At 45.6% G+C, this 15,943-nt stretch overlaps 1 protein-coding gene across 3 annotated transcripts in view; it reads right to left on the reverse strand.

Moving 5' to 3' along the window:
* Kif6 (kinesin family member 6) overlaps positions 1 to 15,943 on the reverse strand; it is a 323,542-nt gene that overhangs the window by 161,369 nt on the left and 146,230 nt on the right. For all 3 annotated transcript variants that reach the window (XM_042265864.2, XM_076557587.1, XM_076557588.1), the window contains one exon: positions 13,713 to 13,922. In XM_042265864.2, coding sequence (XP_042121798.2) covers positions 13,713 to 13,922 — 210 coding nt within the window. The remainder of the gene's footprint in view (positions 1 to 13,712; positions 13,923 to 15,943) is intronic.

Below are 15,943 nucleotides of genomic sequence, written 5' to 3' on the forward strand. Positions count from 1 at the left end.
GCTGGATCCCCCTCCTGTCTCTGCTTCCCCTCTCCTCTCCTCTCCTCTCCTCTCCTCTCCTCTCCTCTCCTCTCCTCTCCTCACCTCTTCTCCCCTCTCCTCCCTCCCTTCCAGGATTATGAGTGGGCACTGTAATGCTTAACTTTGTTTTTAAAGAGGGATCTGGGGATTGAGTTCAGGTCCTTGAGACAAGCACTTTAACAAGAGAACCATCTCCCCGGCCCTGAACTACTTTTTGAGTTACTATGCAGGGCCTTTTCCTTGAACTTTCACTTCACGGAATGACAGCTCTATCCGCTTATATATCCTTCCAACTAGAGTGAAAATACCAAAGGTGCTTACAGATGGAGATTTCAAAGCAGATCAGTTAGTAGGTAGATAGGTAGACATGTGCATGGATGGATGAACAGATAGATAAAGATAGACAGGCCAACAGAAGTAGGTAGACACAGATATAGAAAGATAAATAGACACAGAGAGATATAGACAGACAGAGCTGTCTTAATTGGCTTTCTTTTGCTTTGATAAAGACTGGGACCAAAAGCAACTTGAGGAGGATTTATTTGGCTCACACTTCCACATCACAGATCATCATCAAAGGAAGTCAGGACAGGAACTCCAGCAGGCAGGAACCTGGAGGCAGGAGCTGATGCAGAAGCCATGGAGGGGCGCAGCTGACTGCTTGTTCCCCATGGCTGGTCAGCCTGCTTTCTTATAGAACTCAGCACCAGGTATGCAGGCGCTTGGCCCACCCACAGTGGCTGGGCCCTCTGCCATCAGTCAATAATCAATAAGATGTCCCACAGGCTTGCCTACAGGGCAGTCTCATGGGTGGCAGGTCCCTCTTCCCAGATGACTCTGGTTTGTGTCAAGTTGGCGGAAGCTAACTAGGGCAGAATATATAAGAGCTCATGCTGTCCACTGCAGCTATCCGAGCATCAGGACCTCATTCCCACCAAAGGTCAAAGTGCTTCTTTCAGAGAAAAACCTGCTCATTTCCTGAGTTTGAGGACCTCACTGGGATCACAAAGACTACTAGATTAAAGTTTGGGGGAGCAGGGCCTGAGAGCAGACATTTGTGTGCCTGCATATCCCCACATCTTTCTTTCCCCCAGCTTTCATTTTCAGTCTCATTTACTCTTCTTCTCTACGTGCCTTTCAAATACGGGTTTGGCAGATGCACTTTCCCCAAGGCACTGTGCAGAGCATTCCTGGACTCAACAGTCCTGGACTCTCCGAAAACGTGTTTTCTCTGGTTAGCATAAAGGTGGGTCCCCCTACCCATTTGTCTCCTGGTTCTTTTTTTCCTGACTTAGTGGAGGACTAGGTATAGCCAGACTGACAAACATTAAGCTTTGATCGCAAGAGAACAATCTGGTGTGCGTGCGCATGTGCGTGTGCATGCATGCGTGCGTGCGTGCGTGCGTGTGTGCGTGTGTGTGTGTGTGTGTGTGTGTGTGTGTGTGTGTGGTGTGTATGTTTCCCGCACAGGTGAGAAGGTGGCATTGAATCACCTCTAACTGGGGTTGGGTTTATGAACCACCCAAAGTGGGTTCTGCAAACCAAACCTGGGTCCTCTGCAAGAATACAACATGCTTCTAACTACTGAGCCATCTCTCCAGCCCTTCCACATTATTATTGTTATTATTATTATTATTATTATTATTATTTGAGACAGGGTTTTTTGCTGAACCTACAGCTCACTCATTCAGCTGGGCTGGCTGTTCAGTGAGCTCCTGGGATCCACATGCCTCTGCCCTACGAGTGTTGCTGGGCCTTGCTTTCTGCTGGAGTTACAGAGCCGTGAACCACCACAGGAGTGCCAGGATTCGAACCCGGGTCCTCTGAAAGAGCAATACAAGTTCTTAACTGCTGAGCTGTCTCTTTGGCCCTTGGCCCACACAATCGGTTTTATGAAATGCTTCAGATGGAGACCAGGGCTCTGTGCACACTGGGCAGGCACTCTACCAACCAACCATAGCCCCCACCCCACCAAAGAAGAGTGTGGCTTTTCAAATGGAGTCTGAACAATCCCTCTCAGCCCTCCAAGGAAACCACAATAGACATTTAGTCTCCATATCAACAACCGAAAGCCCCAGAGCCTCGCCTCTCCTCCACCTGGCCAGCTGCTTGGACAACGACTTCAGGTCCCCCCAGTGAACCATAAATTCAGCCCCGCTTTCTAATTCAAAGATGCTCATGTGCGGCATAAATCAGAGGGGAGTGGGAGAAAGGGACACACTCACCACAGTCTCAGAGACGGCCAGGTTGACCTACTCTGTCTGCATTAAATACAGCTCTGGCATGGTTCAAAGAAATGAAAACACCTTCCCAAGACAGAAAAACTTCCTAAACAGCAAGCTTATTGATTTTTTTTGAATTTGCTTTAGTTTACATAAGCTTTTCATATATAAGCCGCTGTGGTCATAAATGTCTAACCGGCTCCCAGGATCTGAAACATAATCAAGGATCCCATTACCTGGCGCTCCATGACTCTGATTCCTCCACAATTTTCATTCCCATTTGTAGTCTCTGCCAGACAATAAAGTCGATTCCCCTCCAAACCCTTCCCCAAATGGTTAGATCATTATCAGTCCATTTGTAGGCTGACTCCCATTTACAATTCTCCTGGAACTCCAGCCAATGGCAGTTAAGACAACTCAAAAGCACTTCAGATGGGAGGCCCTTCGCCAAAGCCTTGACCTTATTTGTTCTTAGACCTTGAAAACAATTGCCGTGATTTTTCCAGCAATTTTCTATTCAAGTAAACTTGATTTGTTCCCTAAACAGGACTGTGGTCCCTCTCAGTGACAAGATGAAGGGAGGGAGAGGCCCTGGACAAGATGACTATGATTATAAGGGACAGGAGGAGCATTCTGAGAAGGGAGATGAGATGGTGCAGACAGAAGAAACCGACATTCACAAAGTCCGGCCCACAGCTAGGGGCGGATGGTGAATCTGAAGCCTTCTTTGCATGTACACAACAGTTCAGAAACCAGCGCTCCATCCACTGTGAGCCACGGTGGTCCACCAGGGGCGTTTAGTGTAGGGTAGGTGGGTGAGGCGCCCTTCCTCATCTGTCACACGGGTCACCCGTGACTCCCCTCTAACAAAAGACGGATTAGAGGGAGAGAGAAGCATGGCAGATTTATTTAAGCCAACTTTTTTTTTTTTTTTTTTTTTTTGTTGTTGTTGTGATATATATTTTTTATTTTACAATACCATTCAGTTCTACATATCAGCCATGGGTTCCCCTATTCTCCCCCCTCCCACGCCCTCCCCTTACCCCCAGCCCACCCTCCATTCCCATCTCCTCCAGGACAAGTCCTCCCCCGAGGACTGTGATCGACTTGGTAGACTCAGTCCAGGGAGGTCCAGTCCCTTCCTCCCAGACTGAGCCAAGTGTCCCTGCATAAGTTCCTGGTTTCAAACAGCCAACTCATGGAATGAGCACAGGACTTGGTCCCACTGCCTAAATGCCTCCCAAACTGATCAAGCCAATCAACTGTCTCACCTATTCAGAGGGCCTGATCCAGCTGGGAGCCCCTCAGTCTTTGGTTCATAGTTCATGTGTTTCCATTCATTTGGCTATTTTTTTTTTCAATAATTGAGTAAAACTGAAATTTATTATATGCCACAGTCGTCCTACGGACCTCCATGCTATATATATATAGCCTCTATGGTTCTATGGGTTGTGGTCTGATTGTTCATTTTATATCTAGAATCCACCAATGAGTGAGTACATACCATAACTGTCTTTCTGGGTTTGGGTTACCTCACTCAGGATGATATTTTCTAGTTCCATCCATTTGCCTGCAAATTTCATGCTTTCATTGTTTTTCTCTGCTGAGTAGTACTCCATTGTGTATATGTACCACATTTTTTTCATCCATTCTTCCGTTGATGGGCATCTAGGTTGTTTCCAGGTTCTGGCTATTACAAATAGTGCTGCTATGAACATAGCTGAGCATGTATCTTTATGGTATGTATCAGCATTCTTTGGGTATATGCCCAAGAGTGGGATGGCTGGGTCTTGAGGTAGTTCGATTCCTAATTTTCTGAGAAACCGCCATACTGATTTCCATAGTGGTTGTACAAGTTTACATTCCCACCAACAGTGGAGGAGTGTTCCCTTTGCTCCACATCCTCTCCAACATTGGTTGTCATTGGTGTTTTTGATCTTAGCCATTCTAACAGGTGTAAGGTGGTATCTCAGAGTCGTTTTGATTTGCATTTCTCTGATGATTAAGGATGTTGAGCATTTCTTTAAATGTCTTTCAGCCATTTGTAGTTCTTGTTTTGTGAATTCTCTGTTTAGCTCTTTAGCCCATTTTTTAATTGGACTGTTCAGTGCTTTGATGTCTAGTTTCTTGAGTTCTTTATATATTGTGGAGATCAATCCTCTGTCAGATGTGGGGTTGGTGAAGATCTTTTCCCAATCTGTTGGCTGTCTTTTTGTCTTATTGACTGTGTCTTTTGCCCTGCAAAAGCTTCTCAGTTTTGAGAGGTCCCATTTATTAATGGTTGTGCTCAGGGTCTGTGCTGTCGGTGTTTTATTTAGGAAATGGTCTCCAGAGCCAATGCGTTCAAGAGTGCTTCCTATCTTCTTTTCTATTAAGTTTAGTGTAACTGGATTTATGTTTAGGTCTTTGATCCACTTGGACTTGAGTTTTGTGCATGGTGACAGATATGGATCTATTTGTAATCTTTTACATATTGACATCCAGTTATGCCAGCACCATTTGTTGAAGATACTTTCTTTGTTCCATTGTATAGTTTTGGCTCCTTTGTCAAAAACCAGGTGTTCATATGTGCATGGATTAATGTCAGGGTCTTCAATTCGATTCCATTGGTCCGTATGTCGGTTTTTATACCAGTACCAAGCTGTTTTTATTACTATAGCTCTATAGTAGAGTTTGAGGTCCGGGATGGTGATGCCTCCAAGGGTTGCTTTATCGTATAGGATTCTTTTAGCTATCCTGGGTCTTTTGTTTTTCCATATAAAGTTGAGTATTTTTCTTTCCAAGTCTGTGAAGAATTGTGTTGGGATTTTGATGGGGATTGCATTGAATCTGTAGATTGCTTTTGGTAAGATTGCCATTTTTACTATGTTAATCCTGCCTATCCATGAGCATGGGAGATCCTTCCATTTTCTGATATCTTCTTCAATTTCTTTCTTTAGAGATTTAAAGTTCTTATCAAAAAGGTCTTTCACTTGTTTAGTTAGTGTTATCCCAAGGTATTTTATATTATTTGTGGCTATTGTAAAGGGTGATGTTTCTCTGACTTCTTTCTCAGCCCTTTTATCATTTGTGTATAGGAGGGCTACTGATTTTTTTGAGTTGATCTTGTATCCTGCCACTTTACTGAAGGAGTTTATCAGCTGTAGAAGTTCCCTGGTAGAGTTTTTGGGGTCACTTATGTATACTATCATATCATCTGCAAATAGTGAAAGTTTGACTTCTTCCTTGCCAATTTGTATCCCTTTGATCTCCTTTTGTTGTCTTATTGCTCTAGCTAGAACTTCTAGTACTATATTGAATAAATATGGGGAGAGTGGACAGCCTTGTCTTGTTCCTGAATTTAGTGGTATCGCTTTGAGTTTCTCTCCATTTAATTTGATGTTTGCTGTTGGCTTGCTATAAATTGCTTTTATTATGTTTAGAAATGTTCCTTGTATTCCTATTCTTTCTAAGACCTTTATCATGAAGGGGTGTTGTATTTTGTCAAAGGCTTTTTCAGCATCTAGGGAGATGATCATGTGGTTTTTTTCTTTCAGTTTGTTTATATGGTGTATTACATTGACTGATTTCCGTATGTTGAACCATCCTTGCATCCCTGGGATGAATCCTACTTGGTCGTGATGGATGATTGTTTTGATGTATTCTTGGATTCGGTTTGCCAATATTTTGTTGAGTATTTTTGCATCAATGTTCATGAGGGAGATTGGTCTGTAGTTCTCTTTCTTTGTTGCATCTTTGTGTGGTTTGGGTATCAGGGTAATTGTAGCCTCATAAAAAGAGTTTGGTAGTGTTCCTTCTGTTTCTATTGTGTGGAATACTTTGAAGAGGATTGGTATTAGTTCTTCTTTGAAAGTCAGGTAGAATTCTGCACTGAAACCATCTGGTCCTGGGCTTTTTTTAGTTGGGAGACTTTTGATGACTGTTTCTATTTCTTTAGGGGTTATTGGTCTATTTAAATGGTTTATCTGGTCTTGATTTAATTTTGGTATTTGGTATTTATCCAGAAAATTGTCCATTTCTTCCTGGTTTTCCATTTTTGTGGAGTACAGGTTTTTGAAGTATGATCTGATGATTCTCTGGATTTCCTCATTGTCTGTTGTTATGTCTCCCTTTTCATTTCTGATTTTGTGAATTTGGGTGTTCTCTCTTTGCCTTTTGGTTAATTTGGCTAGTGGTTTGTCTATCTTGTTGATTTTTTCAAAGAACCAACTCTTTGTTTCATTGATTTTTTGTATTGTTCTCTTGTTTTCTATTTCGTTGATTTCAGCCCTCAATTTGATTATTTCCTGGCGTCTATTTCTCCTGGGTGAGTTTGTTTCTTTTTGTTCTAGAGCTTTCAGTTGTGCTGTTAATTCATTGGTATGGGATTGCTCCATCTTCTTTATGTGTGCATTTAGAGCTATGAATTTTCCTCTTAGCACTGCTTTCATAGTGTCCCATAAGTTTGGGTATGTTGTACTTTCATTTTCATTGAATTCTAGGAACTCTTTAATTTCTGTCTTTATTTCTTCCTTGACCCATTGATGTTTCAGGTGGGTATTATTCAGTTTCCATGAGTTTGTGGGTTTTCTATAATTTTTGTTGTTATTGAGTTCTAACTTTAAGGCTTGGTGGTCTGATAAAATACAGGAGGTTATTCCAATTTTTTTGTATCTGTTGAGATTTGTTTTGTGTCCAAGCATGTGGTCAATTTTTGAGAAGGTTCCATGGGGTGCTGAGAAGAAGGTATATTCTTTTGTGTTAGGATGGAATATTCTGTATATATCTATTAGGTCCATTTGAGTCATAACATCTGTTAGGTCCTTTATTTCTTTGTTAAGTTTCAGTCTGGTAGATCTATCTTTTGGTGAGAGTGGTGTGTTAAAATCTCCCACTACTAATGTGTGGGGTTTGATGTGCGTTTTAAACTTTAGTAGTGTTTCTTTTATGAATGTGGGTGCTTTTGTATTTGGAGCATAAATGTTTAGAATCGAGACTTCATCTTGGTGGATTTTTCCTGTGATGAATATGTAATGTCCATCCTGGTCTCTTTTGATTGATTTTAGTTTGAAGTCTATTTTATTAGATATTAGGATAGCTACACCAGCTTGTTTCTTAGGTCCATTTGCTTGGAAAACCTTTTCCTAGCCCTTTACTCGGAGGTAGTGTCTGTCTTTGGAGTTAAGGTGTGTTTCTTGTATGTAGCATATGGATGGGTCCTGTTTTCTAATCCATTCTGTTAGTCTGTGTCTTTTTATAGGTGAGTTGAGACCATTGATATTGATGGATATTAATGACCAGTGATTGTTAATTCCTGTTATTTTTTTGGTTGTGTTGTGTTGTCCTTCTGTGGTGTATGTTGGTGTAGGATTATCTATTGCTTGATTTTTCATGGATGTGTTTAGCTTCTTTGGGTTGAATTTTCCCTTCTAGTGCTTTCTGTAGGGCTGGGTTTGTGGACAGGTATTGATTAAATCTGGTTTTATCCTGGAATATTTTGTTTACTCCGCCTATGGTGATTAAGAGTTTTGCTGGGTATAATAGTCTGGGTTGGCATCCATGGTCTCTTAGTGTCTGCATGAGGTTTGTCCATGATCTTCTATCTTTCATAGTCTCTATTGAGTAGTCTGGTGTTATTCTGATGGGTTTGCCTTTATATGTTACTTGGTCCTTTTCCTTTGCAGCTCTTAATATTTTTTCTTTATTCTGTGTGTTTAGTGTTTTGATTATTATGTGGCGAGGGGACTTTTTTTTTGGATCCAGCCTATTCGGTGTTCTGTAAGCTTCTTGTATCTTCATAGGTATTTCTTTCTTTAGGTTAGGAAAGTTTTCTTCTATGATTTTGTTGAATATATTTTCTGTGCCTTTGAGTTGGTATTCTTCTCCTTCTTCTATCCCTATTATTCTTAGGTTTGGTCTTTTCATGGTGTCCCAAATTTCCTGGACGTTTTGTGTTAGGACTTTTTTGTCTTTATTGTTTTCTTTGACTGACGAATCTATTTTCTCTATCGTGTCTTCAGTGTCAGAGATTCTCTGTTCCATCTCTTGCAATCGGTTGGTTATGCTTGTTTCTGTAGTTCCTGTTCGTTTTGTCAGGATTTCTATTTCCAGCATTCCCTCAGCATGTGTTTTCTTTATTGTCTCAAATTCATTTTTCAGATCTTGGAATGTTTCTTTCATCTGTTTAATTGCTTTTTCTTGGCTTTCTTTGATTTCTTCCCATTTTTTGTTCGTTTTTTCTTCCATTTCTTTAAGGGAGTTTTTTATTTCCTCTTTAATGGAGTTTTTCATTTCCTCTTTAAGGGAAGTTTTTATTTCCTCTTTAAGGGAGTTTTTTATTTCCTCTTTAAGGAAAGTTTTTATTTCCTCTTTAAGGTAGTTTTTCAATTCCTCTTTAAGGAAAGTTTTTATTTCCTCATTGAGGGAATGTTTTATTTCTTCTTTAAGGGCCTCTATCATCTTCTTAATGTCATTTTTAGGGTTGATTTCTTCTGTTTCTTCTGTCATGGTATGTTTAGGTCTTGCAGGTGTAGAATCACTAGGTTCTGATGTTGCCATATAGGTCTTTATGTTGTTGCCTGTATTTTTGCACTGGCGCCTACTCATCTCTTCCTCTGTGAGGTGCAGGTGGTGTCTGTGTCTGAGAGTGCCTCTCTTGTTCTAATTTTTAGTCTTGGTTTAGTAGGGGTTCTTGGTTAAATTGGTGCTTTTGGGCTATTTCTTCGGGGGCAGCTGATTTCGATCGGTGAATTATATACTTATGATTCTGGTGATCTGGTTTGGTGTCTGGGTAGCGCCTTCTTCTGTGTTCTCAGGTCACTTTTTGTTCATTTGTCAACTCCTCAGCTGATCTTGTTTCTTCAGACTTTAAACTGTAGGCATCTGAATCCTCTCCCAGATGGGTTTCAGCTGAGCAGGGTAGTCTCACCAACACCTCCAAGTTGTTGGGTTTCACAGGATCAGCAGCTGGGCCCTGGGTTGTCCTCAGACGGAGTGTTCAGATTCGTTCTGGTTCTGACCCACGGAGATAGCTTCTTCCCCAGATGTTGGGGTTAGGGGCGTCCCTGTTCCAAGCTGTGTCTGCTTGTCTCCGTCCCTGGGCCTGTTTACCTCTGCGGTCCGCCGCCGCCGGGCCTGTATGTCCCTGTCAGCTGCCGCTGGGTCTGTCTGCCTCTGGGGGCCGCCACCGGGCCTGAATGTCCCTGTCGGCCGCTGCACGTCTACCTCAGCGGGCTGCCGCTGGGCCCGTCTTCCTCCACAGGCCGCCGCCACAGGCCTACCTGCGTCTGCCTGTCTTCGCCGCCGGGCCTGTCCACCTCTGTGGACCACCGCTGGGCCTGAATGTCTCTGCCGGCTGCCGCCGGGCCTGAATATCTCTGTCGGCTGCCGCCGCTGGGCCCGTCTACCTCAGCGGGCTGCTGCTGGGCCCGTCTACCCCCGCGGGCCGCCGCCGCAGGCCTACCTGCGTCTGCTTGTCTCTGCCGCCGGGCCTGTCTACCTCTGTGGGCCGCCGCTGGGCCTGAATGTCTCTGCCGGCTGCTGCCGGGCCCGAATGTCCCTGTCGGCCGCTGCCGCCGGGCCCGTTTACCTCAGCGGGCCGCCGCTGGGCCCGTCTACTTCTGTGGGCCGCCGCTGGGCCTGAATGTCTCTGCCGGCTGCCGCTGGGTCTGAATATCCCTGTCAGCTGCCGCCGCTGGGCCCGTCTACCTCCACCGGCCCCCGCCGCAGGCCTACCTGCGTCTGCTTGTCTCTGCCGCCGGGCCTGTCTACCTCTGTGGGCCGCCGCTGGGACTGAGTGTCTCTGCCGGCTGCCGCCGGGCCTGAATATCTCTGTCGGCTGCTGCCGCTGGGCCCGTCTACCTCAGCGGGCTGCTGCTGGGCCCATCTACCTCCCCGGGCCGCCGTCGCAGGCCTACCTGGGTCTGCTTGTCTCTGCCGCCGGGCCTGTTTGGCACGCCCGCTCCGCCTCCCGCGGACCGCGCTCCCCGAGCTCGGTGGCCGCCCCGGTCGCCTCTGGGTCCCGCCTATTTAAGCCAACTTTTAGGTGGTCAAGGAGTCTTCAGAAGGAAGACCTAGATACAAAGACCTAGGGAAAATTGGTTACTTTCATGTTTAGGTCTGAGGAAGAAATGGTCTGCTATGACAGCCTGGGTAGGGACACTCAGCAGCGGGTGCCCACATTCCTCTTTGTGGCATCCCTTCCACCGGTGTGGGGGACACCTCTTCTGCAGAGAAGGTCTCAGGATCCAGCAGTCAAGGCAAAGCAGAGAACTCTTTACGGTAACTGAGGGACCAGTTCTACGTTTCAGGAGCGGCATTGGAGAGAGGGAAGTAGGAGGAGGAAAGGAGCAGGATAAAGCTAGAAAGACAACTTTTCTCCCCTGTGGCTTCCCAATGTCCTGTGGCTCGAAATGCGCAGCAAGCAGGGGACAGCACCGCCGTGCTTTGAAAACCCTCCTGCTCCAGCAGTAGGCGTGCTGACGCGCACTCACGACGGCCAGAACTTCCATCACGGCAGAGCCAGGGGAGGCAGTTCCCATTCCTCACATCCGTAGAGATCATCGCCAGCCACTCAGAGACCTGGGGGTCCATCTCACCCTGACTTTACACGGCCTGTGAGCTACTGAGCCCTGTGGACTCCACCCCATTAACACCCAGGGTGCCTGTCCCTGCCCTAGCACCTCCAGGCTCTGGCCTAGACTCAGGAATTTTAAATTGGCCGTGAGCCTCGGTGCCTTCCGTCATGTTAGTCTGTTCTGCACGTGCCGGCCACACCTGCCCTTCCCACGGCCGAGCCCCCACAGGAGGTGCTCGGCAAAGAGCCAAACATGGATTCCCTCTCAGTGGATTATTATTCTCCCCACCTACACCTCACCCTTTCAAGCTCTCTGGATCGTTCTGGTTTTCTCTGACAGGGTCCCGGTATGTACTCCCTCAGTGACTTTGCTCTGTTGGCCTGTAATTATTCTAAGGTCAGAGCTGTGTTTGTCTATACATGTGGTGATATTTTATTCGTGCACCCCAATAAAGCTTATCTGAAGATTAGAGGAAAAAGCCAGCTACTATATTAAACATAGAGGTCAGGCAGTGGTAGCACATGCCTTTAATCTTAGCATTCTGGAGGCAGAGATCCATCTGGACCTCTGTGAGTTCAAGGCCACACTGGGGAATAGAGCCAGGTGTGGTGGCACATGCCTTTAGTCCCAGCACTAACCATGGAGGTCTGGAGGCCTGTACAGACAGACAGGAAGTGATGTAGCTAGGTGGAGAGAAGAAGTAAGAGGGCAGGGACAGAAAAGCATATAGGCGTGGATATATAGGAAGTAGGCCTCTCTTTGGCTAAGGATTTCTAATGGTAAGAACATGGCTGGCTTCCTTTTGCTTCCCTGATCTCAGGTTTTACCCCAATATTTGGCTCCAGGTTTTTTATTAATAAGACCGTTTAGCAATTCATCTTACATATACATGTCCTTATCTTGGAGCAACTTGGAGAAAAACCAAAACCTACGCCACGGGATAATGATTATTTAAATGAGTTAATACAAGGTGAGACTTAGTCTAGAAACTAGTATATGCCAGGGAGGTGCCAACCTTGCTTATAATAATAGTAAATAGCATTGTGCTTACAACAAAGTGTGTACTTGGATCAGCAAGGTGGCCAAGGGCAGGAAGGCGACATCAGGATACCCAGTTCAGTCACAGCAGTTAAATGGTTCAAGGAGAGACCCTGTACTGCTAACAGTGTTTCCTGATGCCACACGCAGGCTCTGGCACACACATGCCCATATCTACAATCATATGCAATAAACACATCAAAATGCAATAATTTCATAAAGTATTTGCTCCACAAACACATGCAGAATGGATTGGTCAATGAAAGAATTCACCAACCCAGGTCCTGCCCCCATTTTCTCTCAGCCAGCTGCAGTCTGTACTAGAACATGGTAGAACTGTGTGGAAATCAGTGCTAGAGAGGAACAAGCAATCCTTACTGTTCTTCTGTGCCCACCGTGAACAGTAAACCACATTTTTGTTTCCCATGGGTCTTGGAACCCACATTACTGTGCTGTGAAGAACTCACTGAGGCAAGACGATGTGGAATTAAAAGACACAGAGATATTACACACCCACCTCCATGGTACTGGATATTGTCTTTGATAACTAAAGTGTGCTACTTAGAAAGCCTATCATGCAGCACTTGGGAGGCAGAGCCAGGCAGATCGCTATGGATTCGAGGCCACCCTGGTCTACAGAGCGAGGTCCAGGACAGGCACCAAAACTACACAGAGAAATCCAGTCTCAATGCCGCACCCCTCCCCGCCCCCCCAAAAAAATAAAGCCTATTCTGCTTTCATTTCTGTTGTAAAATATCCTGGTCAAAAGCAACACAGGGGAGGGAGAGTTTATTTCTTCATAATTCCAGCATGTTACTGTGGGGAAGTTGAGGCAGGCATGGAAAGTGCCATGCCCACTGCCAGGAGCAGGGAGAACAAATGTGTGGATTCTGGCTCGCTCACTCAGTTTTCTTCAGAACTCTTACACAGTCCAAAACTCAGACCAAGAACCAATACTCCCCATGTTCAAGGCCAGTCCTCCCACTTCAAAAGTACATCTCTGTAGTGCTGAGGGAGCACATACTAGAAACAACGCCAGAGAACTCAAGACAAGCCCTTACAGTCATCCCCATAGGGCCGACAGGAACACGGTGTAAGCCTATCATACAGGCCAACCCAACGCAGACAAGTCCTCAACTGAGGACTTCTTCCCAGGTCATGCTTGGTTGTAGCAAGTTGATAAATAAAACTAAGTGGCATGACACCAGGCTTGCACGTGATTCCCAGGCTCCTAGCAAATATGTACACGGAATGCTATCTTACATGGCTAACATGGGGTGCCCTCCAGCCCTCTGTACTTCAGGTTCCTCAGCGTCCAGGCCGGGTCAGTCATGGGCCTCCACAACATGCTGGTCTACAAACAACCAATGCACACAAAGGATCCTGGGCATCTAGTGAGTTCTTTAGAAGATGTACCAACATCTCCATCAAAAGCTAGAAAAGGAAAATGTGCCTATGGATGAGCCCAGCCCTGAAATCCTAAGATCTCATAGCTTTGCCAAGGTATCGGTCTTTGACAAGGCTGCACTGTTTGAAAGTTATTTGGCTGTCAACAGCTTACTTGGGTTTAGATAACATCATCACACTGGTGCCACAACAAGAACCTCATTCTTTCTTCCCTGTCACAGGAAGGGCTTTCTTCCCCTCCTCAGAAGCTGGCATCTCTACTTGTGCCCAGATCCATCTCACCCCACATCCATCGCCGTCACAATATACTCATTCACTTATGAATTTGGGAAACAGGCATTTCACTTGAAAAAACAATAACTCCAACAAGCACATCATCAGAAACTTGCTCTTTGTACAGTTCAGACAACAGGGTATGATGTGGAACCCATCATAGGTGATGAAGAATGCTGGAATGTAGTCCACCTACCTGTTTTTTTGTGGAGCAAACTGGAGCTGTGCCTGTAGATGCTATGGTCCTGGCTCAGGACTGAGGAGACGGAGGTGCTCTGACTTGCTGGGCTCTTAGAAATGAAGGGTGAGTTCTGTGGTGTCCTGGCCTCATTCTTCTCCATGCTAGATAGGTACAGGGCATCCTGAGTTTTCTTCTTTTCCTTTTTTAACATGTTGACCAGGATATCTGAAATCTGATTTAAGGATCTAGTGGCTCCCGAGAGATGATCATGATCAGACAAAAATTAAAAAAGAAATTATTATCCTCCACCCAAGTAATTGCAACTAGTGCACTTTGGTGCAGGCTGGCCACAGGAATGTAGCAACTCCTTGAATTTGCATGTGCAGCTGTGGACACCTTAGGACGGAATCAGCCTTTGATGGTGGCACAATGAAAACTATCAAACTGAAGATCTTTTAAATACTGGGTAGTGTTTGTGTGAAAAAGTAGAAATGGGAGCCTGGTGGAGTGTTTGCCTAGTGAGCACAAACCCCTGAGTTCAGCTGAGTACCACATTAAGCCAGGTAGTGTAGCGCATGCCTAGAATCCCAACACTCTGAGGTAGAAGGAGGAGCAGAAATTCAAGGACACTGTTGTCAATTTAATGACTTTGGGGGCATCCTGGGCTACATGAGACCCTGTCTTCTTTTCAGGACCCATGCAAAAGGCTGAGCACAGAGGGTGGAGATGCTTGTCACCAGTGCTGGGGGATGGGGAAAGGCCTGCAACTGAGGTTTTCTGGCCACTGTGACCAGTCAAATTGGCAATCTCCAAGTTCAGTGAGAGACTCTGCCTCAAAATATAAGGTGGAGAGTGACTGAGGAAGACACCCAATATCAACCTTTGGCATGCAGGAGAGCATGGGTGCACATGCACACTTACACACAGGACTGACTCTTAGAAAACACAGCAATAGCATGGGAAAGAAGACTGCCACTAGGAACTGAGGGGGATTAGCCTGGTTTACACATGTTTTTGAGCATGTAACATGGAAACAATCTGATTTCCATATTCCTCCTCAGATTTAACTTCAACTTGTTGATTTCTGGATGCCCAATGAGTTTTTCCATCAGAATACCCAATGCGCCTTCCATTCCTTCTTGCTTCATTAAAATGTCTTTTCCAGAGGTGGTCACAGCATCTCAGTGTGTCTCTGTTCTTGCTTCCCATTATGTGGGTTCCAGGTGTTGAACTCACGTTGTCAGGCTTGGCAGCAAGTGGTTTTACCCACTGAAGCTTCTCACTAGCCCCTCTCTCTCCTCCCACGAAGGAGGTAACCTCATGTGACTGACTCACAGTGTGAAGCTCCTAGTGTGAACAGCCTACACGACTCAGCACAGTGAAGACAAGGGGGCGGGTGCACGTATCACACTTTTCTATAAACACACGCAAGCCAGCCTGGACCGGTCCCTCTCTGTCACATCTCATTTCATTCTTCCTCAATACATAGACGTTCATAAACCACGTTGAGTACTGAGAGGTTGGTAGGAGTTTTTAGGGGGAGATCCCAGTCCAGGATCAAGGCCAAGAAAAGAAACAGCACAGACTGGGGGAGGGCCAGGCCCGAAGCCGTCCCTGGAGACGGATGGGGTAAGAGGAAGGGAAGGAATGTAGGGTGACAGCAGTGTGGCCAGCACTTGGAGACAAGGTGTGCGTGGGGGTGTGAGTCACAGTCAGACTTGCCGCTGCTGGATAATAAAGGAGCCAAAACTGACTTGACTCTGACAGGGGCCTGCTAAGACTCAACTCAAATCAGAGACTGAGGCTAATGAGGCATTCATCTGCTTTGTTTGGACTGGTTTCCACCTCTTTACCAGTGGTTTTTCTTTGTGTGATTCTTTGTGTATATGTAAGCTTCCCCCCCACCCCACCCTCGTGTGTGTGTGTGTGTGTGTGTGTGTGTGTGTGTGTGTGTGAGAGAGAGAGAGAGAGAGAGAGAGAGAGAGAGAGAGAGAGAGAGAGAGAGACTGTGTGTGCGTGCATGTGTGAGTGCTGGTGTCTGCAAAGTCCTGAGGAGGGCATCAGCTCCCCTAGAATTGGAGCTCCAGGTGACTGTGTACCGCCTGAAGTGGGTGCTTGGGCATGAGTGTTGGGAAATAAACTTGGGTCCCCCTAGAAGAGCAGCAAATGTTCATAATTGCTGAGTCATTTTTCTAGAGCCTCTACACATTGAAAAAAATGTATAAAACATGAACCTATAGCACGAT

Source organism: Peromyscus maniculatus, chromosome 21 (assembly GCF_049852395.1).
Source record: "Peromyscus maniculatus bairdii isolate BWxNUB_F1_BW_parent chromosome 21, HU_Pman_BW_mat_3.1, whole genome shotgun sequence".
In the NCBI taxonomy this organism is placed as follows: domain Eukaryota; kingdom Metazoa; phylum Chordata; class Mammalia; order Rodentia; family Cricetidae; genus Peromyscus; species Peromyscus maniculatus.